This window comes from Hemicordylus capensis, chromosome 8, assembly GCF_027244095.1.
Source record: "Hemicordylus capensis ecotype Gifberg chromosome 8, rHemCap1.1.pri, whole genome shotgun sequence".
Classification (NCBI taxonomy): Eukaryota; Metazoa; Chordata; class Lepidosauria; order Squamata; family Cordylidae; genus Hemicordylus; species Hemicordylus capensis.
In genome coordinates, this window is record NC_069664.1 from 4,246,684 (window position 1) to 4,273,018 (window position 26,335).

Consider the following 26,335-nt stretch of genomic DNA (forward strand, 5'->3'; position numbering starts at 1 on the left):
AAAAGTTATTGGTTCAGGGTTCTTTAGGCACTGCTCCCCACAATCTGCAGAACAACACAGTTGTACATTTACCTCTTAGATGTTTTACAAAACATTTATTGCATAACACTTCCATAAGTTCTAACTGCTCAAGATTTCCTTATACCCCTCCTGTGTTTTTAAAGACACTTCCACTTGAGGTCATTCCTCCCCATTTTCCTCCAAACCTTTTCACTTAATTTTATCAGCATGACAGTCAAAGGTTTGCCAACTGATAGGGCTGCAGATGTTGTGAGTCTTCAGACCAGGGTGCAAAATAATTTCAAAGGCATTTGAGATGTGGACTTAAGAACATTATTTGGTAGCATTGTCCTTGCAAGGTGAACAGACTGAAGCAACATGAGCAGGATGTTTACTTTTAATAGGTTTCATTTCAATTTAGATTGCGATAAAATGCTACTCTTTGGATTCCTTTAACTGCAAAATAGTAAGGACGTTTTTCACACTTAATAATAAGTAACAGCAACCAATCTCAACTCCATGAAATGTTGGCAGTCACATGTGTGTTAATGAACCCTCTACCTATTTAGGAATGCCTAAAAATTCTTTAAGAAATTTAATAATGTGGAGAGGTGTAGCAGTGTATCAAACTGGTACAAATATCCACATTTTTTCCATTCAAATAATTGGCAAGAAGCAACCAGCAGAAACCCAGTTTTGGGACAGCTTTAATGGCACAAAATGTTTATAGCTACAACTTATACATGTACCGTAAACTGTATATAATGTTGTTACAAAGTGCTAACTATATATGAAGAATGCATAACCACTTTGGCTCAGGTTAACTCCAATAATTTCAGCACTGTTTCTGTTTAAGGGATTTCTAACAAAGTCCTTTTTTCACTTTTTAAACAGTAAATAGCAGTCTAGGGTAGCTTATTTTGGGACTACAATGCCCATCACGCCCAGACTTCAGCCACAGTGGCTGGGGATAATGGGAGGAGTGTCCAAACACAAGATTACCCAAGATTGATAACAAGACTTTAGTAGTAGTTGCAGTCAGTCTGCTGCACTTTAATGTGCGAGTTTCTGCATTTCTGCTTGATCCTATGTACAAGTATTTCAAGCCAGTTTTTCACTGAACATTAGAAAACAAGGCCTGCATCCACCCCCCACCCCCAACTGTAAACACATATAAGGCTATTTAACAATATTTATCTTAAGAAAGTTTATAGTTGATACCCCTTTTCCAATTATACAACTATCTGGTCCATTTCATAATAGAACTTAAAGTCATAGTCTTTCATTCCAAGCTTACAGCTAGTTACTGATATACAGCTTTGTATTATTGCATGACAAGCTCACCAGCGATCAGGTACTCAATGGTATATTTCCATCAGCAATTTTACTCTCACATCTGCTTGGAATATTACTGAAGGTGTTCAGTCAATATGCTTATTCTACCACACAGCATTCTTCAGATTAATCATTAGTAATTTGGAAAGGAGTAAAGTTTTATTTTTAATAAACATGGTCCCAAGTTTACACACATTTCTCCAGATTGCAATTGTGTTACAAAATAAGGTACAGTAATTGGGGCTAAAAGTACAGTCAGACCTTTAACCCTACCTGGGTTTTAAAAAACACAAAACAAATGTGTTTAATCACCTCAAAATTATCCCAATATCCACACAGGAAATAAATATATAGTTGCAAGTAATACAAGTGCTTTCATTCAAAACTGGAAGGTGCGGGGGTGGTGGGGGGGGTCCAACTCTTACCACAGAATTAGCAAAAAAGAACCTTTCAGTTTCACCATGCTTATCCTCCCAGCTTCATGTTCACTGATCTGATGAAAACAGAAAAAAGGATTACCTGTTTCTACAGGTAAGTCTTTTTTTGCTGTCAATCTAATGCATTCTATTTCAATGAAATTTTGCTAGGCTTAAAATTAGTAATGGTTTCCTAAATATGTAGTATTAAAGAGTATTTTATATAGATATAGGTATAAATAAAAACAGAAAATTGTATCCTTCAGAATCATGCTACATGTTCCAAAACCCAGTACAAATCTACTTAGGGACATCTGTTTGCCCAGATACTTTGACACAATTTGGAACTAAAGATTCACATTTTGAAGGAAAAAAAGAGTGTCTCTGAAGGAGGACAAGGCCAAGTTTTTCCATTAGTGAGATTTCTGTCTAGCTATACAATTTATCCCTAAGGACCTTAGGATTTCAGGTATCGCCAAGGGAGATTCAACAGTAAACCATGAAAAATGGGAGTAATGAAACTCAACCACAAAAGACAGTTCAGAGCTTTGTAAATTGTGTTTCACACAATTGCAAGACTGTTTCTAGGTAGGATGCCTCAAGAAGCTGTTGAGACAACCATCTCTTTGTAAACTGAAAGTTGTTCCATAACTCCTTTGGAAGTTATGGAAGAATCTCCTTTTACATTGAGATGAGTTTAAAAAAAAATCTCCTTTTACGCGGAGCCTAAATACTTCAAAAGAGAAAATAAACTTCAAGTCAAACTACGTTTAAAGAAACTTGAAAACTCTCATTAAATAAAATGCTAAGAAATACTAGAAGCTTCTTCACATGCAAATAATGCAATTGATTTTTAAAAATCAATTTCTAGATGTTGGACAGGTTTTTCTACCAGAAATAAACTCACTACTTCATAGAAAATACAAGATAATGACAGTTACTCAGTATTAAAAGTTGCTGATGAATAAATTTTTATCCTGGTTTTTTTTTTTTTTTAAACTTTTGTGCAGTTTTTGCCTCCGAAAAACTCAAGAAAAAATTGTCAAGAGTTGTAAAATAAGCTACACCTTGTTAAAAACTATGACATTTAGTTTATTTTACAACCAACTTCAGTTCATTCTCAGTTTCTTTAAGAGACTGAAGATTGTTACACTCAACAGTTCAATCATGCACTGTGCACATTATTCCTTGCTGTAATAAAGAGGAGGCAACAGCATCACTGATAAAATTATAATTTGCTGGTGGCATTTTGCACTCAAGAAGCCCTTGCAACGTATAGGCAATTGTAAACTCTGTTAGGCAACTCTGATGTGTCTTGCAGGACATATGGGAGGGCTGAGGAAAGGGGGAAGGAGATTAGTGAGACACCTCCACAGAGTTCCAATACAATACTGAATTCCAAAAGTTACTGGAACCTGGATATGCAAAGACAAGGTGGAGGCTGGGAAGGGGTCATGCTTAAAATTGTCTCAAGTCCAAATGTACTAGTGTGACATTAACACCTTCACAGATCACAAGGATTTCCAGGATTTGTGCACTGCTTCTTTCAATAAGTGCTAGCAGAAGGTGTGGTCAGTCGTTTTCCAATGTAGATGCTGAAAAGAAGCACAAAAAGCACATTGGGATACTCCCTATTTCCGAGAACCTTTCTTAGTTCACTTTTTAAATTAAATCTATTCATATTATGAGACTAACATTCACCCATCGTTAGTAAATGTAGCATGAGAGCTTGCCATCACGATGGAAGAAACTTCGTTCCATCACAGTCTGCTTTCCCATTGCTAACCCTATTGTTGACTTCTGCAATTCTCCCCACTTCCCAACAATGCTTTTGTTAGAAGCAAACGACACATTCAAGGGAATCCAATCGTGAAAGTTTTACTGGGGAAGAGAAACAGAGGTAATTTGATCCTGTGATTTTCAAAGCAACTGAGGGACTGCCCCACTGAAATGTGGTAGCAGCTGTTCTTTAGGCCCTTTAGAGAAGCAATAGCTAAAAGGCGAGAGGGTTTCTAAGAGATGCCAAATTAGCAGCAAGACCTATGCAGAGCTGTGTTAATGCCACTCCACCCGCCAACAAAAGTAACAGAAATCCACAAGGCATTCTCTGCTGAGCTGAATTGTCTAACTACATGATGGACATACATCCTTCAAAGCAGTTTATTTCAGCACCCTGCTAACACAGGGCCAGATACTCTCCAGCTAGCGTTACGGGAGAGCAAAGCTACACTCAGTTTTTAATAAAAGAATGAATTCCATTTGTGCAACAGAATATTGGGTGAAGTAACTGGTTTGTCAAAGCACCTCAGGCTTGATTTTATAATGCTCCTCCTATTCCAAGTTAAGGGTCACTCTTTGTTAAATCACAGCACTGCTGAATATAATAGTCTTTGATATAGCAAGTTCTTATCCAAACAAAACAGAAACTTCACTGAGCAATCCTTAGAATTCTTACTCCTAAATTATTAGAAGATACACCATGCTCTTCCAATGTTTATGCTAGTACTTCCTTCAATCAATCAATCAGAAAATACTTACCCTAGTCCCAAAGCCAAAACATGAGATATGAACAGAGATGGAATGAAAACCTTAAGGAACTCAGCCGAGAAAATGCCACCTTTCTTCATGGCTCCGCTCTTCCTCATACTTAGAGATACAGCTCTTTTAGGGTGTCTGAAGTGAAATTCCCTAAAGGAAAAAGAAATGGATGGCAACTGTACTGAATACAGATTTAACACACCATAGAGCAATCTCAAAATCGAACGTTAGGGAAAGCCCATTCACTCGGATTGAGAGGACAAGAGCAGTTGTTGAAGAGACAGGCAGGGCATTTAATTTTTCAATCAGATAGGGATATCCGTCTTCCACTTTTTATACACACACACACACACACACACACACACCCTCTACACCTAATGATTTTAGAGTTGTCTAGCACTCTTGAGTAAGCAATTAAACCAGCCTAACACAAAAAGAAATTGAGGAACACAGCAAATATATTCTTGGAGTCTTATATACTTAATTTGTTCAATGCCATATCAGCAAATAAAGGCTATGGCTATAGTCCTACTCATCCTTGCATATGCACAGATAACAAGATGCTCACAGGAATTAACTGAGCATCCCCCAATCCCTACACACACTGCCACTGACCAAAACAATTCCTCACAGGATACTGCCCTACACAGCTGGGCAATTTAATTCCATTTCTGTGAAGCATGGGGGGTGGGGGGATACAGGAAGAGAGCCTGCTATATCAGCACAGGAGTGGCTTGCCTGCAGATGGCATGGAGAAGGAAATGAGTATTCAGTTTGACTCTTATGGGGATCTAACCTGGTGTTAGATAACTGCTTTGGGACGCTTTTTCTAATTAAAAAACCTTAATTTCCTGCATTGATCCTTTCTGAAGACTATGCTTGATATGCCAGTGCAGTGGCAACTTTAAAAATATATATATAAGAATCCAACTCACTTGGGAGGAATGTTTTCAGGTCTACTTGACCAGTCTGATACCCAGTCAGCACTTTTCTTCAAAATTTCCACATCCTTCTCTCCTTCTACTGGCTCCTCTTCAGACTGAAAATATACAGGGATGCACTTTATAACACTCACTCAACTCCTCCTTACTGTATTTACTGAAGAGTATTGTCAGGGCAAGAGCAACGCAAGCAGAAGTTGTGCCTACAAGTCCAAGTGAGGAAAGGGCAAGAACTGAACAGTGGCTTCATTTATGTTTGGATCATAGCTGTCACTCAGTACCACGGTGGCATTTGTGGCTTTGGCACATACTAAGAAGGGACTGCAATCTGCTAAGCGGGCCTGCTGAAGCCAGCCTGAATCTGTGTCTCAAGCTTCATTTTAATACTGAAGTATTCAGCAATAGGCATGAATACTGTCTGAAGCTACAGACAGTATTAAATCAAATTTAGCTCTATTTAGAATGTGCAAAAGCAAGCCCCCATCATACTAAGTACATTTCTCTAAAGGGCTCACATTAGTTTTTGAGCAAGTCATTAATTTGGCACATACATTCCAGCCGCATCTGGTATTTTAATTACAAATAATTCCTGAGGCTCAGAAGTTGGTAATTTTCTGTCTGCAGCCCAACTGCTGTCCGTTTTTGGAAGGTCTATGCATTTGACTGTGGCACAGGGGAAAACCTGAGTGGACATCAATGAACATGCTCTATAAGCCTGGAGTATGAAAAGTGATGAGAATGCATTTTCCTCACTGCCAGAGATGCCACCAAATTTCACGAAAAGTGAAATGTAAAAGGAACCTTGTGAGATCTACTGGTTGAGTGAAACATCTGGGAGTTATCAATAGAAGCATCGGATTAAGATTAGTGAAATTTCTCAAGCAGGGGGGTTATGAAGATCTCTACCTGTCCTAAATAAAGCAGTCATTCTATTTTATCCATGAAATGACAGAACTAGCAACAAGATGAATAAAAAGCCAGTATTCTTTCACACTGAAGGACATGCACAGAAATGGCTGTAAATGCTACAGACAGAAGCCCCCGTGAAACTTTGTGGCAGCTACAACCCAAACTTAAACGCAAGTTTAGGATTTAGCAGCTGACACACAGCTCGTCAAAGAGGGGCTCAAGTCAAATAAAGAAAGGGACATAGAAACAATATAAGAACATACCACTGGTTCATTTACCTCAGTAATGTCCACACTGACTGGCAGCAGCTCTAACAAGGTTTCAGGCAGGAGTCTCTGCCAGCCCTACCTGGAGATGCTGCCAGGGAGGGGACCCATGCATGCAGATGCTCTACCACTGAGCTACAGACATCCAGTTAAACAGGGAAGTGCCAGCTTTGATAAAATATAAATCAAAGCATGTTCTATATTTCAGTTTTTGTGTATTGATTTAGAGCATTTCTATCCTGCCTTTCAGGCAGAGAAGAGCCTCCAAGGCAGTCAGATTAGCAGCACAAACAGGACTAATGCTTCATCCCCCTTGTTTTCTGATGCGATTTGATGAATGTTTCTACTTGTGCAATACTTTTCATATGTAGACAGCAAATTGTATAAATGCTGAACAGTTTGCCTGGTCATTTACTCTCCCTGTGTTTGACACTACTGACATTACTCAGAATCACGTGGATTATGGAGCACCACCTGAAGATCCTGAAATCCTAGGTACGAGTTAAGTTAGTCTGAATGACTGCATTGCTCACGTGTAAGTAATTATATGAGTAAGAAGGTTCTGGCAATTTGCCATGGCACACTCCCCAGAATGACACATTCAGAACTTGTAGGTACGATAAAAATTCATTTAAGAAGTAATGCATTTTCTGTCATCATAATCAAGATTTTAATTTTTAAAAAATGAAAAAAAAAATGTTGAGCAATAGTTGTTTTACCACAAGAGTTTAAACACTTAAAGAAGTGCCTCAGATGCTTAGCCTTTGACAAGGCAACCCTTTTTGCAAGGCAGAAAGATGTGCAAATCTCTTAGAGAAGCCATCTTGTGGTTTTATAACCAGTCATCAACAAAAGCGCTCACCAGCAAGCTAGGGCAAGGATGCTTTTCATCCGGACAGGTGAAACTTACAGCCTGATCTCATGCAAAGTTAGGCATGCCTAAGTCCATGGATGTCAGGCTGTTAATCTCTCCTCCTCTTGTTGCTGCTGGACTATTTGCAGCCTGTGCCTTCTGTCTTGGTTCAAGAGGAAAGCTGGGCTCCGCCTTGGCGGCAGTAGCAGCAGCAGCCACTGAGGCAGGGACCTCAGCATGGGAGTGTTTTACAGCATCCACCTGATCTGATGTGGATCGGCACAATGCTCCCACATAATGGGGAAGAACAGAGGCAGCACAACAGATGCTACTACATGTTCAGCCACCTTCAAGGCTGAGCATCCAGGCAACAGGGTGGGATGTGACAAAATGTAACAGGGTGGGAGTGTGAAGGGATTATGCTTAGGAGGCTGCTTGTGTGTATATACTGGGTACATATTAATGCGTGCCAGCAAAACAAGGTGACATTTGTGCTTATGGCAATACAGGTCAGTTCTGAGCGTAAGGGCTTATTCTCTCTTCACAGATGCAACACGGAGAAATGCAGATTATTCCAAGGAGAGGATCTCCAGTGAATGGGACTGATAGAAGATGGTTTAGAATTGTGATGCATTAACCCACATAAAGCCTGCTGCTTTCAGTTCTCTACAGAAGGCATGCTTAAACATTTTGCTTGAAATTACACTTTAATGTGGGCTTAAGTCAAGCACCACCTCAAACAGTACTGAATAAACATTAGTAGAAGTACCTGCGAACTATTGTCTTTACTTGTGTGCATTTCTACATCAAACATTATCTGTCCATCTTCTTGAGGAGAAGGGCTAGGGGAAAAAAAAAAGGGTATCACTACTATTGTTATGGAACACAACGTATTATTATTTGGTTCCTATCTGCACTTCTGCATTAAAATTATTTTTACTTAGCTATACAGAAGGAGAAAAGCATTCCTGCAGGAGAAATATTTTAGAATTGAGATTGCCAGAAAGCGTCCCCAGCTTTACAGAAGAAAACATGTTGACAGCTGTAAAATCACATTTCCCCAAAACTTTATGGATCCTGGGAAAAAAGAGCAAGAAATCAAAGGGAAGGTACTTTTTAGGTTCCCAAATCAAGAATTAGGTCCCCAGGAAGGATGGCAATGCATTATTAGGCTGCTAGTAGTGATTGTTGTGGGCATGACAGCAAGGAACGCTAAGAATGGTTGTAAGAACGTGAAGAATCCTGAATAACTTGAAAGCTCGCTGACTAGTTTGTCATATTTATTTGGTCCTAATATGGAAGTAACTTGCCTAGGGAGCAAGAGGCTGCTGGTTCAAATCCCTGCTAGTACGTTTCTCAGACTATGGGAAACACCTATATCGGGCAGCAGAGATATAGAAAGAGGCTGAAAGGCATCATCTCATACTGCGTGGGAGATGGCAACGGTAAACCCCTCCTGTATTCTACCAAAGACAACCACAGGGCTCTGTGGTTGCCAGCAGTCAATGCCAATTCAATGGCACAACTTCAACTTTAATGCAGGTATTATCCTAATATGGGGTGTTTTTTTTTGTAATGGACCAAGATTAGGGATGTGAACAAATTGATTTGGCGCAACCGACCAAATCGTTTTGGCGAGGCGGGGAGTGGTACCTTTAAGTATGAGTAAAGCAGGTCCTCTGCTGCCCCACTGCTTTTCCAGGTGCGCCACTGTGCCACTCAGAAGTCTGTGTACGGCCATGGAGTTTCATCCAGCAGCCGGTGTCGCACCGCCACGTGCAGGCTGCCCCATGGCTGCGTGCCGCCTTCTGAGCAGCGCAGCACCACACCTGGAAAAGTGGTGGGGTGGTATGTAAGGACCAGCTTTACTCATGCTTAAAAGGTACTGCACCCCGCCCCGCCCAAACATTTGTGCACATCCCTAACCAAAATGGCTACCTACAAATTTGGTGTGGTTTGGAGAATACTGAGTTTAGCTGACCAGGAGAAGGCTCTTAAAATAGAGGAAGCTGATTTACTGACAACTGAAGATGGGAATTTTGGAAGGTTACTTATGCTCCGACTAGATTTTTCCACCCCATTTTATTTCTATTTACTATTTACCTAGTGCACTACCTAAAAATTAACTTTCAGCTTTGCTAATATATAAAGATCTTAGTTCTCTATCTTTTCCCCCTCCACCTTGCATGAGACTTAGTGCTGGGGACAGAACTGAATACCTGCCAGATACATTTTTTTAAAAATGGCAGAAAAGTCCTGTTTCTTTGTCTCAGTGTAAAGAGAATTTCAGAGAATGATATTTGGTCAAAAATAGCAAATTTCATATGCAATATTAAGAAAGAAACATTGCACTTACTGTGAAGGGTTCTTTTTCACAGCCAAGGAGGTCATCCTCCAAAAGTGCGGGTTGTGAATCGACCATGCTCCAAGACAGGACCAATAAGAGAACTTGAAGGCATGGCTAGTCCCTTAGTGTGGGAGGCGACCCAGCCCCAGTTCCGGGACTAACGTGGTCTCATAGAAAAGGAAAGGGTTAGTCATAGTATAAAAATAAGCAGGAGGGAAATAGTTAAAGTAAAAAATTAGCCTGGAAAGCTAATGCCCTAGAAGCTGCCTCCGCCCAGGAGAATGCGCCTCCCTGAATGACAGAAATGCACCCCCAGAGAAGAAGATCAGCATCTGAGGGCGGGCCGGATGACCAACTCGGCTGTGAAAAAGAACCCTTCACGGTAAGTCCAATGTTTCTTTTTCCACAGCTCGAGGAGATCATCCTCCAAAAGTGCGAGACATACCCAAGCTAAAGAAATCGGGTGGGTACGGAGCGGATGCTAGTTAGACCACTTGTTGTGCTACGGTGTGGCCCACAGCTGCCTGAGACTCATGGAATGAAGAGATTTTATAATGTTTGATGAAGGGAGTAATAGATGACCAGGTGGCCGCTTTGCAGATCTCAGTCAAGGGTGCACAATCTGCAAACATGGCTGAAGCAGCCGCACTCTTAGCGGAATGTGCAGTAATACCTGAAGGTGGAGGAAGATTGAGAGACTCATACACCACAGAAATGCAGGTCTTTATCCATGAAACGATTGTGGCCCCCAGGGAAGCCTGCTGGAAGGAAACAAACTGCGAATCAGAGCACCGAAACTGTCTAGTTCTATGCAAGTAGATGCGGATGGCACGTCTCACGTCCAGTGAGTGCCACAATTTCTCTCTTGGATGGCTTGGCGAAGGGCAGAAGGAGGGGAGGACGATGTCTTGAGACCGGTGAAAAGCAGAATTTATCTTCGGTAAGAAAGTAGGATCCAATTTCAGGATAACAGCATCTGACTGGAAAACACAGAACTCCTTCCATTCAGGATAGGGCTCCCAGTTCTGACACCCAGCGATCCAAAGTGATAGCCACCAAGAAGAGGATCTTGAATGAAAGATGACAGAGATCCACCTCTGACAAGGGCTCAAAAGGAGCCTTCGTAAGCGCATTGAGCACTTTATTAAGGTTCCAAGTGGGAAACCTATGGATCGGAGGCGGCGCCAAGTTGGACACTCCCTTTAGGAATCTCCGCAGATGGGGATGTAGCTGCGAGGAAGCACCCGAGTGAAGGTGCAGAATTGAAGAGAAGGTTGAGGTCTGTCATTTCAGAGTACTGGGCTGAAGTCCCATCTCAAGGCCCGACCGGAGGAAGGCAAGTACCTCGGGAACTCCTGCCGACAGAGCGCAACAGCACAGAGGACCCAGCGGTCCTGAGTAGTGGCCTCCCATTGAGGGTAGAAGGCCCAAAGTCGTCCTCCTACTGGGGGGCAGTCAGCGGGAAGGGAAGAGGCTGAGGGGAAGGTTCTGGAGGCGCGTCCCCTGGCGGATCCCCCGCCTCGCTGTTGCCACTGATTGCGCCAGTTAGGACGGTAAGAGAAACACTGGTTGTCCCTAGGGGAGGAGAAGTTAGACCTCTGGGGACCTCTAAAGGGCCGAAAGGACTGAGACCCAGCACTGAAGGGCCTACAAAGATCCCTACGACTGGAGGGCATAGCTTTTTTCTTGTTCCTAGTCTCAATGAGGAGAGTCCCTAGTCCAGTGTTTCTCAAACTTTGTTGGTTCGCTGCCCCCTTTTAGAAAAAATTGAATGCTTAATGCCCCCTGCCAAGCCCCGCCCCCAGGGCGGGGGGTGAGCTGCCCAAGCCCCGCCCCTGGAATGCCCCGCCCCTTGCCTAAGGCACTGCTGGGGGTTGGGCCAGCCCCGAGTAATGGTGACGACACAGAGGACAGGAATACGAACTAAACTAGTAACAGAATAAGTTTTAATGAGAAGGATGAGCCTGATGAGATTCTAACAATTTGTCAATATTCAGCTCCATGTTTGTTAACAGCATTCTCAAATCTCCACGATTAGCTATCTGCAGCCTATTTCTTTTTTTTGTTATTAGCGTTGTTACTGCACTGAACCCACGTTCCACTAAATAAGACGAAGGGAATGCAATAAGAAGTTTTTGAACAATAGTCCATAAACCCGGATAAAGTTCAGGTATCTGCTTCTGCAGCCAAAACTGTTGGTATCCAGATTTAAATTTAAATTTCAGCTCTTCATTTGTTCTTAACTCAATCAACTCTTCTTCTAAGTTTGGAGATGCTTCTGAAATTTCACAGGAAAATGGGTCCAAGAGCCAATCAGGTACATCCATTTTTAAAATATCCTGAAATCATTTTTTGAAGTCCAATTCCAGAGTTTCCAAATGTTGGCAATATTCAAGTAAATCTTCGTCATTTTTTTCTACTGTTAACAAATTTGGAAAGTGGATAAATTCTCCCCGTCCCAAGTTTCTTTTATGTATATGAAGCTTTCCCACAAATGCAGAAATTACATTTTTAGTTTTTATTAGATTCAGGTCATCACCTTGGAGCTGAAGGTTCATTTCACTTAATTTGTTAAACAAATCTGTCAGATAAGCTATATCTGGTTTTGATTTTATCAAATCTGCTCTTAAAGTAGCATCTTTGTCTTCCAAAAACTCTAGCACTGAGTTGAAAAGGTTGGAAAAACGGCTCAAACTGGCTCCCTTTGATAGCCAACGAACTTCTGTATGAAGAAGCAGACTATTGTAATCTTCATCGTTCTCCATACAGAGTTGTCCAAATAACCTGTCCTGCAAAGAATTACCTCTAATTTTGTTCACTGCTCTGATGACGAGATGAAGTGAGCTATGTAAGCGTTCACTCAGGTTTTTCGCTACTAGATGTTGCCGGTGAATAACACAGTGTACGGCCAATATATTTGGTACCTCTTCCTTTAAATGTGCCATAAAACCATTGTAGCATCCAACCATTGCTGGAGCACCATCAGTAGCAACAGACAATATGTTATTCAGGGGTTAGGGTGAATAGATTAAGTGAGCTATGTAAGCGTTCACTCAGGTTTTTCGCTACTAGATGTTGCCGGTGAATAACACAGTGTACGGCCAATATATTTGGTACCTCTTCCTTTAAATGTGCCATAAAACCATTGTAGCGTCCAACCATTGCTGGAGCACCATCAGTAGCAACAGACAATATGTTATTCAGGGGAATTTCTTTCTCTTCAAAAAAATCTTTCATTACACGAAATAATGATGCTCCTTTAGTATCAGTTTCTAAAGTTTGGGCAAACAATAACTCTTGGCAGATTTGTTGATCCCTTATGAAACGCACATAAGCGAGAAGTAAGGCTTCATTCCCTGGCAAAGTTGACTCATCAAGTTGCATTGAAAACTGAGTTGTTTTTAAATAATTACATAGAGAGTTTTCAATGTTTTCAGCCATCTCATCAATTCTTCTTTGGACTGTGTCATTACTCAAAGGAATTTTTTTGACAATGTCAGTTGGTGACTTGTGTAGCACAGTCTGTAATACCTCCTTTATGGCTGGTATAATAAGTTCTTCCCCAACAGTATGTGGTTTCCCTGATTTTGCAATAAGTAAAGCTATATTGTAAGAAGCACACAACCCATCGTTACCTTGTTTGGAAGCTGTTGAAAAGATAGTTTCCAATTTGGGCTGTTTTACAAACTTTTCTTTGAGTCCTTGAAAATAATGCAAATCTTTATTCTTTTTATCTGGATGGATTTTTGTCAGATGTTCTTGGATTCTAGAAGGCTTCATAGCTTCATTTGAGAAAACTTTTTGGCATATTATACACATTGGTAATGCATTATTTGAAGGAGACGGAATGAAACCATATTTCAAATAATCAACACTGTATTGCCTGCATTTTTTCTTTGCCTCAGACATGGTAATAACTGAAACAAGAAGCGTTGGAGCTCCGAGGGGCGGGAACATTTAAAAAGTTGGCGGGCTCCCTCAACTGCATGTAAAACTAGTGACCGCCTTCCCCTGAAAAGTTTTGGCCTGCGGTGGGTGGGATAGCTGGAGGACTGAAGTCCAGGGCGGCAGCTGCCTGAAGACCTCCAGTGTCTTCAGGCAGCTGCCGCCCTGGGCTTCAGTCCTCCAGAGTCTCAGTGGGCGGCAGAGGATTCAGCCGGCTCCCCTGCTGCGCCTGCGCAATGAGCCTTGGCTCATTGCGCAGGCGCAGCAGGGGAGCCGGCTGAATCCTCTGCCGCCCACCGATTGGTTCCTGGCACCCCCTAATTTTACATGGAGTTTCCAACGCCCCCTTGGATTGCTCCAACGCCCACTAGGGGGCGATACCGCCCACTCTGAGAACCATTGCCCTAGTCCAACACCTCACCAAAGAGTCGTACACCTGAAAAGGGGGAGGCTGAAAGGTTGAGCTGGGACCTTGAATCCACATTCCAATGCTTCAATCAGAGGGAATGGCGGACTGCCACCCCCGAGGCCACAGCCCTAGCGGTGTGCTGGATACAATCCAGACTGGAGTCCGCTATCAGGGCTGAAGCTTCGGCCAACTTATTAAGCCACTGGCGGACCTTAGTGAGCTCAGCGGGTACCAAGGCGGCTAGTTCTTTAACCCATAGCACAGAGGCCTGGGCGAAAATAGAATTAGTAGTGGCTGCCTTGATGCCAGTAGCCGAAGCAGAGTGGTTTTTACGAAGAAGCATATCTGCTCTGCCGTCTTCAGGAGACCTGAGTTGTTCATCTCCCTCCTTAATAAATATAGAAGCAGACACCGGCTGGGCCACAGGAGGATCCACTGTGGGAACTGCTAGAAGAGAGGCCACATCAGATGGGAGATAGTAATGTTTTTTAGGGAGATGCCCCAGGGCCCTAGAGGAAGCGGGAGTAGCCCATTCTGCCATCATAACCTCTTGGAATAAGGATGGGAAAGGAACAGTAGCAGTCTGAGCTGAGCAGGAAGGAAAAACAATGTGATCCAGAGAGGGTGGAGTCTGTGCTGTATCAATAGGAGAGAGATCATTAATAGCACGCCTAGCTTTAGACAACATCACATCAAAGTCTGAGGAAGAGAAAAGGCGGTAGGAGCTAGGAAGGGGGTCAACAGCAATCTCATCAAAGAGTTCCCCTTCCTCTTTATCAGACAGGGAGCCAGCTGCCTCAATATTTCCACTTATTCTCTCTTCCAGGTCAGAATCAGGATGACCCACAGACGGAGCGCGCATCAGATGAGAGAGGCCTGGCAGGAGGAATAACTCTGGGTATGGGATCAGGTACTGCAGGGCCAGGCACAATCGCCAGAGTAGCAGAAGGTGGGGGACTAGATGGTGCAGAAGGAAAAGGCTTGGGGGCAGGGCACTTAGGAGAAGGAGCCCTTTGAGAAGAGGATAAGGAGGGAAAGGGGGGGGGGTGTCTTGGCCCCTTTCTCTGTCTAAGCGCCCTTGGGCAAGGAAGGAAATGGCCCCTCATTAGCTGGGATAGGTTGCCTGCCAGCACTGGAATCAGGAGAGGACGACCTAGAGTGGTGGCGATTAGCCCTGGAAATAAGTAGGGCTTGTGGTTTAGTTTTACAGAATTTGGCCATTTGGCATGAAAAGAAAACACCCAGTCAGTTAACAATATCTGGCGGGAGGGGAGGAGGGGGAACGCCAGGGACCGGTGTGCTAGTCACAACTATCGGGCACACAGGAGGCCTGGAGGGTCCTGGTGGTGAATTAGGCAGTCCTGGTTGCTCCAGCAGAGGGGCGGCCGGTTGCGGAGAGGCTGGTCTCTCCAGTAAAGTTCTGTCCGGGACAGGAGGCAGCGGTGGCATCAGTGGGAGCGCCCTGGCCAAAGCATCGGGTGTGGGCTCTGCATTTAAACTCTCCGTCTCCCTTACCGGGGGTAAGAGAGGAGGGCTGTGTGGCGCAGTTGGCATCAGAAGCACCTCCTCTGGCGAGCCAAGAGATGAGGGTCTGGGTTGGAAATAGGGGGCCGAGTGCCCTGGTTCAGCAGTGGCTCGGCGTCCCCTGTGCCATCGACAGGAGAGCGGCGTGGCCGACTGGATTCACAAACGGCCTGGAGTAAAAGTCACTTGCTTAGGTGGGCCGCCGAAGTGGACACCGAGCAGGCCTCCGTTCCCTCATGGTATTTCTCCTTCTTCCTGGTCTTTTTATGGACTTCTTAAAGAAGCCTTGCCACCAGACTCGGAAGCAGCTGGCGTGGATGGGGTGCAGCGTTCCGCGGGAACCAAAATAGGAGGGCCCATGTTCCCAACGGCAGCCTGAGCCGCTGAGGAAGGTCTCCCGCAATGATCAGAGTGCCTTCCGAAAGAGAACCCCCTAGGTGCGCACTGGCATGTGCGCGTTCCATCGAAAACAAAAGAAAAAACAGCTGATGGTAGTAAAATAAAAGTTTTTTAGACCAAATTTTATGAAAAGAATAAGTCACTCGACTTCTCTCCCACCCTGGCACAATGCTAGATAGAAAGTATAGAAAAAACAATTAGGCCAGCCAAGCAAGCTCTAAAAAGAGTACAAAAAGTTGCAGAGCAACAGAAATGACCTGTTCATGGGGCAAAGACAGGACCGGAACTGGGACTGGGTCACCTAGCACGCTAAGGGGCTAGCCACGCCTTCAAGTTCTCTTATTGTTCCTGTCTCAGATTCACATCCTGCACTTTTGGAGGATGACCTCTCGGGCTGTGGAAAACTTCAATTTTACATACCTAAAGGATTAATTACCACCTATGACCACTTTTAGAACATAGTGCTAAATGCTTTTCAGTTTTGATCAGCAGTATTTCTGTAAAATGGAAGTGGTCATTTTTAAACTACTGGAAAACAGTAGAATTTTGCTTTCGTGAAATTAACAAGAAAATAAGGGGTGGAGAAGCAATTATACTACAACATTCTTTATTCAAAGAACAATTATGAACACAACAAAAGATATGTTGCCAAGAAAATTCTAGAGACCTGGCATGTGTGTTTTCTTTCACACCATATTTGTGTATTAGGAAGGAATCTTCTTCCACATCAGATTTAACTGGTAACCAGAAGATCTTCTCACCTTTCCCTCCAAGAGGTTACTTAGAAAGCTTCAACTACTATGTGGAACTATAGAGGCAGTTACCTTTAACTTGGGTTAGTCTGTTTCCTTTTACTTACAGATTTTTGTCACACAGAGGGAAAGAGGAAAGCATAGGATATAGATATAGGATAATATATTGAAGAACCTTCCTCAAGAGATGGATTAGGTAGTCTCCTGGACTGGTCAAGGCTACAATTTAGCAATTGGGAAAATAGTTCACCACCATAGATTATTATCCATTTAATATTAAACAGCTTCTGCGAAAGCAGCACTGCACAACTTTGGCCCTCTTGCAGGGACAACATTCCCTTCGTCCTGATTTCTGGCCACTGTGGCTGGGGGTAATGGGAGCTGTAGTCCAAAAACAGCTCGAGGACTGAAGTTGCACAATGCTGAATTAAAAGAACATATATTAAAATGAGTTTTATGTTAAATATGAAATAAAGAGTTAAAATTATGTTAATTTTTAAAAATGTTGTGTTATTTTAAACTTTTTGCATGTTAACCACCCTGAGCCATTCTGGGATAGGTGGTGTATAAATGAAATAAATTATTTATACACACACACTTATCATTTTTAAAGAAAATTAAGTTAGTAGTGAGTTGATTCTTTCTTTCTTTTTAAAAACACAGACTCCACATAGATTTTTAGGGTCAACAGCCAAGGACTTGTGATTTTACCAACCTTTGAGAACTATGTCTAAATAATCTTTTAAATTTTAAGTTTTGCTTTGTAAACTCCCCAGCGAACAACTGTTATGGAGCAGCTACCCAAATAAAGATGTTATTTTAAATTAATACTCCAAGCTGGCTGTCATAACTGGATGCAGCAGGAGCGTGGGCACGCATATCTCCCACCTAGGGTCGCCATATTCAAGCTCTCCAAATCTGGGCACTTTAATTTGCATGTTATGTTTAGTTTGCATGTTACAGTTAGAGTTGACTTGTATTTGCTCTGGATATCTACCAACAATAGGTGGGGAGGATCTGTTTACCTGACCATTTACTTGAGCATCAGAGGTGCACCTAGTAATTTTGGAGCCTAGACCTAAAGGCCTTTGGAGGCCCTCCTCCCCTGCAAATTAAGCATAATTATGCTCCACTGGCCGACCACACCACCCGGGACAGACTAAAGAGGATTTGGGGGCTGTGGAGGCCCTGGACATCGGCCCCAAAGTCCAGGGGTAAGAGCACCTCTGTTGAGCATTGAACACCTAGGCTTTATATTCCAATACTTAGGATTAGACATGCAAGGTGTGTGCTTTGGGGAAGGGGAGATGTGCATGTCATTACTCTGGAGAGGAGAGCTGGTCTTGTGGTAGCAAGCATGACTTGACCCCTTAGCTAAGCAGGTTCTGCCCTGGTTGCATATGAAAGGGAGACTTGATGTGTGAGCACTGTGAGATATTCCCCCCAGGGGATGGAGCTGCTCTGGGAAGAGCAGAAGGCTTCAAGTTCCCTTCCTGGCAGCATCTCCAAGATAGGGCTGAGAGACATTCCTGCCTACAACCTTGAAGCCGCTGCCAGTCTGTGAAGACAATACTGAGCTAGATAGACCAATGATCTGACTCAGTATACGGCAGCTTCCTGTGCCCCATGCACAGAATCGGGCCAGTTGGAGTACTGTTTGAACTGTACCTTGCAGTGTCAAAAGATTATTCATCCAGAAAGAAAAACAAATTAAAGCCTTCTATCTTTAAGCAAGTTTCCATTAAATTTAAGACTGAGAACAGAATTAGCAATGCTAAAAGAAACATTACATCACAAAGAGCTGGAAAGGGCTGAATTTTTACCTGTCACAGTGAGAACTACCCCTTGAACTGCTCTGCCCAGATTCATGCTGAGCATCTAGAAGGATCTTCTCCATATCTCCATTGTGGATGGAAGATGAAGAAGGAACATGTTCCAGACCCCCATTTTTTGCATTGCCATTGTCATTGCCATTTCCATTCATCTGCAACTCAACCCAGGAGCCTGTGGAATAGTCAAAACATTTCATGAGAAACAGTGAAACTAAAACCTAACATAAGGTTTATCACTAACTTTCAGAAATATGCACCTATGCCAATTTAGATGATTTATTTTTTATTTATTCAATTTCTATACCGCCCTTCTAAAAATGGCTCAGGAGAAATACGGAGAAATAACAAATAAATAAGATGGGTCCCTGTCCCCAAAGGGCTCACAATCTAAAAAGAAACCTAAGATAGACACCAGCCACAGTCACTGGAGGTACTGTGCTGGGGGTAGATAGGGCCAGTTACTCTCCCCCTGCTAAATAAAGAGAATCGTCACATTAAAAGGTGCCTCTTTGCCAAGTTAGCAGGGAAAACATTCAGACAGCAAAGAATATTTTCCATTTATCTGAAGAGCAGCCATTCCTGGACTATTTTTAAAAGGCTAATTCACATTTTACACGGCTACATTGCAAATAGCTGCTTGTGTGAGCAGAAACCGAAAAGTGTACTTCTGGATGCTGAATGATATAACCATAAGAACTGGATCAAAACAAGGGCCTATCTAGCTCAACATCCTGCTTTCGTTTCCAACTGTGGCCAACCAGATGCTTCTGGGAAGCCCAAAGAGAGTCTTGCAAAAGTTGTTTGTCACCAGTATTGAGTATTCAAATAAGATGAGTTTGACAAATGAATCAATTTTACTAGGGTAGGGCTTGACAAATCCCAGGTGCCAGGGAGCCCTTGGGGGGGAAAAATCATCACATGCATAGGCATTCAGGAGATGGTGTTCTGAATATCACCAGGACTATCCAGAGCTATCCAAATCCTGCAATGTACTCAGTTTACAAATTATGAGTATTAGTTTTATATAAAATCTGCTCGTGTACAAAATCTATATTTTGTTTTTAAGCAGTTTTAATTTTGCAGTGCATGTGGGCTCCATGTTCAAAGAGATGAGGCTCTTAGGATGTATCAGACCAGCTGTTATAGCAACCTCTTAGCATAATTGCTTGTTCAGGATATATATGCATTTCAACGTGGAAAACTGTTATATAATTTTTTTCTGGGCAAAATAATTCAATCAGGATATTCAATATTTTGTTTCCTAGAGGAAACAAAAACAGGATTTATCCTGGTGCAGTAAGTACCACATGTGGCTTGTGGGATGTCTTCTGGTGGTGCCACATACTGAGCACTTCTGGTATAACCTCAACATCCTGAGAAAAAACTGCCACTTTAGAAAAAGAAATCTTAACATTGGAGAAATATGAAAGTTGCTGATTCAATATACAAAAATACTGGCCATTAAGGGGACCCAGGACACTTAGAAGCACTTTGTGTTACTAGAATAGTTAAAAAATACTTCATTATTCACAAATAATGCTTTAAGAACTGTGGGTTTCCAAGTAAGGTAAAAATGCAAAAACCAAGAAAAAAGGAATCATGAAATATACTAAGCACCAGGAGGTCCACAGTACCTTTCTTTCCTTCCACATTGTTCTGTTCTGAAGTCATCCGTTTGCACCTGTACGAGCTACCTGAGGGGCTCATCACTTCTTCCCACTCTTCTCCCCTCCTCCCTGATGCGATGAACAAAACTGCCTTAATATTTTACTATTGATACCCAATGTATATGAGGTGTGTACATAACTGCAGTAATCTCTTGACTACTTACCCCCTGCTAACTAACAAAAGAGAACCTTTAAAAAGTGGTGATTCTCTTTATTTAGCAGGGGGAGAACAACTGGCCCTATCCATCCCCAGCACAGCCTCCCTCCAGTGGCTGTTGCTGGTGTCTATCTTATGTTCCTTTTTTAGATTGTGAGCCCTTTCGGGGCAGGGAGCCACAGAGCCATTTTATATTTATTTATTAATATCTATGTAAACCGCTTTGGAAACTTTTGTTGAAATGCAGTATATAAATATTCGTAGTATTTGTACTTCCAGTTATTTACACAGTCATTTTACAATGTGATCCACAGTCATGTGGGTGTTATTTGTTCATGTGCTTGGAGGCTGTTTACATATAGAATTCCATCTGAAACCTGATGGGATAAAATCCTGCTGAATATACACTCTAAAGCAGGCCTTGGCAAACTTGCTTTGCATTTAGGAGCTAGACAATGAACACTTGACAACATTATCAGGCTTAGTGTTGGACAATGCAGAGTGGGAGGGCAAAGGGGGTTCTCTTTATCCCTTCAAAAGTAACATATTTAGAACAGAAACCGGCTTCCTGGGACAAGAAGACTGTATTAAATAGCTCTACTTCTGAATGCCTCTTGTATAGGCACCACAGCTTCCAGGCACAAGGGATTTGGTCAAGCCCTGCTCTAAGGGCAAAACTACATGTTAAATGTAGTTTCAGGATTCACTTTAGGGCCTTTTTTTTTTTTTTTTTTGACAACGCAGCTGCTGAAACAGCAATTGAAGGGAGAAGATCAGTGCAGGAAGAGGAGCTTATGATGCTTATCCATTGATAGTCATCCCCACAGACGTTTTTACCTTCAGTGACAAAAATATCCTAGTACCTATATATTTTCCAGTGTGTGCACACACAAGGGGCATTTTCAGCAGCAAAATGGAAAGATTAGAAAGGACTAAAAAGCTCCACACACACACACACACTCCACACACACACCCTGCCCCGCACACACACACTGGTCTTCCCTTCCAAACTGCAGTCTCAGCATCTGCATTGTAACAATAAACCCCTGGTAAGTCCTTTGGGAAGTACAAGTGAATTTTACACAGAGAGCAAGTGGAAGTCTGAAAACACACACACCATCACAAAAAAGCCCCAACAACCCCCAAATACTTTACCAATGTCAAGAGACCCATTCTATGCACAACTATTTTGAGAACTACTGCTTAGCTGCCTTTTAGGCTGTCTCACTATGAAGTTGGGTGGAGGGTTACTGGGGCGGGGAAACAGACCTTTCATTCAGGCAAAATCCTCTTTAAAGAGCATGACTGAACATGTATTAACTAGTTCAGCATGTGAGATGATCAAGAATCTTGTCACCACTAAGAAATTCAAACTGAAGCTATGTGGATGCCTCGCCAACCTGATGCAGGGAACAAAAGGCTGTAGTTGAACAGCTGACAGACCCCGGATATAGAAGAAAACAGTACACGTCAGTAATATTGACTCAGCCACTGAATAAACTCATTCTCACACTCCAGCTGCTTCACAGCATCTCTGCTGTAGCTCTATCCTTGCTATTCTAGGTAGCAACTAAATACATTCATCCCGCTGACACAAGAAGTTAATTCACACTTCTCTCAATCCATAATATCTTACTTCTCTGCTGTACTAGTATATGTTTATCTAATCCTTATTCTGAGCTGGTAAAACTTCTTTAGAAGCCCAATTATGAAGTTTACCAGAATTTTATTTCAATAAGCCATATTTCTGCATTTGCTCAGACATGCAACCCTGCATTCTCAATTCTTTCTGTTCCAGAGAATTCAGCCGGCCTTTCTCACAAAGCACCATTCCATTCTGCCCCAACACACTTCCTACTACCTTTGAGTCTTCAGGAATTAATCACCTTCCACCAGCTCACAGGCCATCCAAACTGCCCAATCTTCCTTCCACAGCTGTGGCTTCTTGATCTGCATACTTACAAAAGAGCTGTCTATTTTTCCCCATGACTGCCCCACTGTTATCAAACACACTTGCATCCTGTTTCACCAAGGCTACAGATCCAAAATTCTCAAAGCCACAACAGGAACCCCTACATTATAAAGTAATTGTAATTGATTACTTAATCTAACAGCCATCTATCCCACAACAGCAACTCATCTTTCTGGAATTTGGAAATGGGAAGCAGCATTAACCCATGGGAGAACAAAACCGCAGAACACAAAACACACACTTCCTGGGGGACGTTCACACACACACACACACACACACACACACACACACACACACCCCTAGACCTTCTGGCATAGACTTTGAAAGCTAAGTTTATGTTGAAAATCCAAAGACTTAGTGATAAATGATCAAAGCACTCACATGAACGGCAGCCAATAAAACAGTACAAGTAGTTTAGGACCTAGTTATTTTTCAAAATTGTTGCATTAGTGGTTTCTTGATTGTTCTCACATACATATCCTTGGGTGCCTTCCGAGCCAAACCACAATTTAATCAATTGTATAAACATAAATAAATGTTTAGATCCGTTTTATTTTATGTTTATAGTGCTGAGGGTGGGGAGTAATAGAATGTTAAAAGGGGAGTACTAGGAGTGCAGAGAGAAATGGAAGTGGGTTGTAACAGTCTAGAAAGGGAGGCAGCTTCAAGGTGGGGAAGGAGATCCCTCCAAAAATGGGCTTGGGGATGTCTTAAATGATGGAAACAGCTTGTGTGTGTGTGCATGCATGTATGTATGTGGACTGGCTTTTATAGCTTCCCAAGGCGGCTTACCCTCTATGTATGTTACATTGTATATAAGCTGCCTTAGAAGAGCTTATGTGGAAAACAAAGATCCTTAAAGCTTTTTAAGGAACAAAAATAAAGACTCATGTATGGGCTCCCCAAGGTGGCTTATGTATGTTACATTGTGCATAAACTCCCTAGGGAGACCCACACACACAACTTTTTATTTATTTACATCTATCTATCTATGTAAACCGCTTGGGGAACTTTTGTTGAAAAGCGGTATATAAATATTTGTTGTATTCATATCAACATGGGGAACCAGAATATTAAGCCTATTAGAGTAGGGTTTCTTGAACCTTGGCCCCCAGTTTTCAATAGACAACAACTCCCATAATCTCCAACCATGGCCTTTGTGGCTGGGGATGATGGGCATTGTAGTCCACCAACATCTGGGGGCCCAAGGTTAAGAAACCCTGTTTTAGAGTACCAAGAAGTTTTGTCCACATACTCTCTCTCTCTCTCTGTGTGGGGGTGTCTCTTGCCCCACATCACGAGGCTGCGACCCCTTTCCTGCCCCCCGCCCCAAGCCCCAAGCCCATCACGAGCCACCTCTGCCCCCCCCGCCCCCATCACCCCCTCTCCAACATTCTATCTGTTACACTCCCCTGCGCGCGCGCGCACCCACCCCCCAGGCAAGGCAGGGCCAAGCCTCCCCTCACCCTCCTATTGGCCAGTGGCCTCTCGCGCGGCCCAACTCCCGACCAATCGCGACCGAGCGGGCGCTGGAGGGGCGGCTTCGCTCGAGGGGCCTCACAGGATGGAAAGCGGGGTGGGGTGTGTGTGTGGGGGGGTGTCCGACTCACTGTTCAGGCCCGGCTCGGCGGGCGTCCCCTCAGGCGGCGGGTTGTTGTTATTGTTGGGGGGCGACTCCTGCGGGGAGGACATGGTGCCGCGGGCGTCGGGGGCGAGCGTGGAGTCCTCCGTCTGGGGAGGCGGCAGGAGCAGCAGCTGCACCGAGCGGAAGCACAACAACAAAAACAACACGGACTGTGGGGGTGCGCGAAGAGCGCCCGCGACCCCGCCCCCGCCGCCCCAGTGCGCAGGCGCTAGGGTGGGCACGCCCCCTCTCCGGCGCGCAGGTGCCGCCCCTTCAGCCCGGTGGAAGCTTCTCCTTCCTGACTCTTCTCACGTCCGCGCTCGGGCTGAGCGAGAAGGGGGCGGGGGGCGGTCGCCCAGGCGCAAGTGCGCATGTCCGCCTGTCTCCTCTGCTCCTCCGGCTCTTGGAGGGCCAGTTGGAGGCGCGCAGGGTGTTCTGTTGCGCATGCGCTGGTTTCCAGAGAGGGGCGTCTGGCGGGGCGGGTTGTCGAGGTCAGGTGTTCCACCTGTCACTCGGAGATGGTGCCCCTTCCAAGATGGGCATGGCCTATGCGCAGCGAGGCACGTAGGACGGTGTAACCGAGAGCGCCTCTGGGCATGCACAGAGCGCATTTGCAGTGTCAGGGCTGCTGCACAACGCTGGCCCTCCAGCTGTTTTTGGATTACAACTCCCATCATCCCCAGCCACAGCGGCCAATTGGTAAGATGGGAGCTGTAGTCCAACACTGGCAGGAGGGCCGAAGTTGTGCAGCAAATGCTCCATTTAGAGTGTCCAGACCTTAGAGGAGGGGGACCAACCGGCCAGCGAGCAGTTTTTGCTTTGCCTTCCTGACTGGTTTTTACGCACTGACCAAATAGTTCAAGGGCTTTTTGATTTTAATCGATTAAGGGTTTTTAATCTATTGTGGGGGTTTTTTTTGGGGGGGGGCGGGGGAATATCAGGCTTGTAAGTTACTGTAACATGTAAAGTTGTGCCATCGATTCAGTATTGACTCCTGGTGCCCACAGCAGAATACAGGAGGGGTTGACCATTGCCTCCTCCTGCACATTATGAGATGATGCCTTTCAGCATCTTCCTATATTGCTGCTGCCCAATATAGGCTTTCCCCATAATCTGGAGAACACCAGCTTGGATTCAAACCACCAACCTCTTGCTCCCTAGGCAAGTTTCTTCCCTGCTGTGCCATTAGGTGGCTTTACTGTAACGTGTATGGATTGTTTACTCAGAATAGACTAAGTTCAGAGGTTGATAGCCCTCTGGAAAAGCTTACTGGGAGGTGCTGGGAATAAAGAAGAGTGCTGGTTTCTTTCTGATGCTTTTTTCTGTTTTGTTACAGCGGGACATTACTCTGGAATAAGGCCATGCATGCAAACCCTACGCCAGTAAGCAATGCCAGTTGGGTACTACACACAGCTAGAATATTAGTAAAGACTGGTAAATGTAGGAGCTACTAGGAAGGAAGATTGCACATAACCATTGAAACACATTCCTTTTTTCTGATTGGTCATGAAGATACACTTCCTTTCCAAAGAGAAAGAGAGCCAACATAGCATAGTCATTAGAGTGTTGGACTAGGACCAGGAAGACCAGAGCTTGAATCCCCATTCAACCATGAAACTCACTGGGTGACTCTGGGCCAGTCATGTATCTCTCAGCCTAACCTACCTCACAGGGTTGTTGTGGGGATAAAATAACCATGTACACCACTCTGACCTCAGAAGAAGAGCAGTAGAAGTGTAAAAATAAATAAAATAAAGTAACTGTTCCTCACAGGAGATGGTTTTCAGACCCCCTCATTATATTGGTTTCCTTCCTCCAAAGCCATTTCAGGTTATCCATGTCCTTCACAAAAATGCAGTGTCTAGAGCTGGACTTTAAACTGAATTTGGATGCTGGCTGCAATCCTAAGCATACATCCATAGAAGAGAGATCAACTGAAATCAGTAATTGGTATGGAGCTTAGAGTGTCAGTTATCACCCAAAATTAATATGAAAGATTAGGATTCCAAACGTTTTCTTTCAAGGCAGCTGTTCTCCTACAGCAGTAAAGGAGCAAATTTAGTATTTTGTGGCAGGCAAATGCATGTTATCCTCTACTTACAGTGTCTCTTGTTACTGCTTTGCAGAATGCAATTGCAAGAGTGTCACTAGCACGTATTGGCTAGTATGTGAATCATCACTATCCACCAACATCCACTATCCACACCCTTCATGATCACACAAGGGCTAAATGTTTATTCTCTCCATGAAGGTAGCTTCCACGTGCAGGTAGACTGGTGGAATGGAAGTATGTCTTGCAGTAGCAGCATGAAATGTTCTCTAAGCAGGGGCTGCCCTGGTTTGCATTTGGATGGAAGATGGTATGTCTGCTATAAGATATTCCCCTTAGGGGGTGAGGCCATAACTCAGTGGTAGAGCATCTGTTTTGCATGCAGAATGTCCCAGGTTA

General features: G+C 43.5%; 2 protein-coding genes and 1 long non-coding RNA gene across 6 annotated transcripts in view; 2 read left to right on the forward strand and 1 right to left on the reverse strand.

The window, feature by feature from the left end:
- The window catches only part of LOC128333545 (uncharacterized), a 41,865-nt gene extending 33,965 nt beyond the window's left edge, over nucleotides 1-7,900 (forward strand). Inside the window, exons 3-4 of one of the 2 annotated variants that reach the window (XR_008310961.1) lie at nucleotides 6,855-6,900; nucleotides 7,806-7,900. This is a non-coding gene — a long non-coding RNA (uncharacterized LOC128333545). The remainder of the gene's footprint in view (nucleotides 1-6,854; nucleotides 6,901-7,805) is intronic. The other variant, XR_008310962.1, reaches the window with a different exon arrangement.
- Nucleotides 690-24,005, reverse strand: BNIP3L (BCL2 interacting protein 3 like). 2 transcript variants are annotated; one of them, XM_053269080.1, is made up of 7 exons: nucleotides 23,873-24,000; nucleotides 20,101-20,202; nucleotides 18,458-18,638; nucleotides 8,028-8,100; nucleotides 5,225-5,328; nucleotides 4,290-4,439; nucleotides 690-3,346 (listed from the first exon to the last, which is right to left on the reverse strand). In XM_053269080.1, the coding sequence occupies exons 1-7, from the start codon at nucleotides 23,952-23,954 to the stop codon at nucleotides 3,298-3,300; spliced, it is 741 nt and encodes a 246-aa protein (XP_053125055.1). In that variant the 5' UTR covers nucleotides 23,955-24,000; the 3' UTR covers nucleotides 690-3,297. The 2 variants fall into 2 exon arrangements, with proteins under 2 accessions (XP_053125055.1, XP_053125056.1); XM_053269081.1 differs by lacking the exon at nucleotides 20,101-20,202 and having other exon boundaries at nucleotides 23,873-24,005.
- On the forward strand, nucleotides 23,953-25,677 carry LOC128333543 (uncharacterized). 2 transcript variants are annotated; one of them, XM_053269082.1, is made up of 2 exons: nucleotides 23,953-24,585; nucleotides 25,223-25,677. In XM_053269082.1, the coding sequence occupies exons 1-2, from the start codon at nucleotides 23,953-23,955 to the stop codon at nucleotides 25,241-25,243; spliced, it is 654 nt and encodes a 217-aa protein (XP_053125057.1). In that variant the 3' UTR covers nucleotides 25,244-25,677. The 2 variants fall into 2 exon arrangements, with proteins under 2 accessions (XP_053125057.1, XP_053125058.1); XM_053269083.1 differs by having other exon boundaries at nucleotides 23,953-24,446.
- Nucleotides 25,678-26,335: the final 658 nt, after the last annotated feature.

Excerpts from the sequence above, each read along its gene's own strand:
- LOC128333543 (XM_053269082.1), top strand. The coding sequence starts at position 23,953 with ATGGTGCCGCGGGCGTCGGGGGCGAGCGTGGAGTCCTCCGTCTGGGGA. Across the intron at positions 24,586-25,222 it reads CCAGCCACAGCGGCCAATTG|CGGGACATTACTCTGGAATA; the intron begins GTAAGATGGGAG and ends GTTTTGTTACAG.
- BNIP3L (XM_053269080.1), bottom strand. The coding sequence starts at position 23,954 with ATGTCCTCCCCGCAGGAGTCGCCCCCCAACAATAACAACAACCCGCCG. Across the intron at positions 20,203-23,872 it reads CGCCGAGCCGGGCCTGAACA|GGAGGAGGGGAGAAGAGTGG; the intron begins GTGAGTCGGACA and ends TCATCGCATCAG. Across the intron at positions 18,639-20,100 it reads CAATGTGGAAGGAAAGAAAG|GCTCCTGGGTTGAGTTGCAG; the intron begins GTACTGTGGACC and ends ACTATTCCACAG.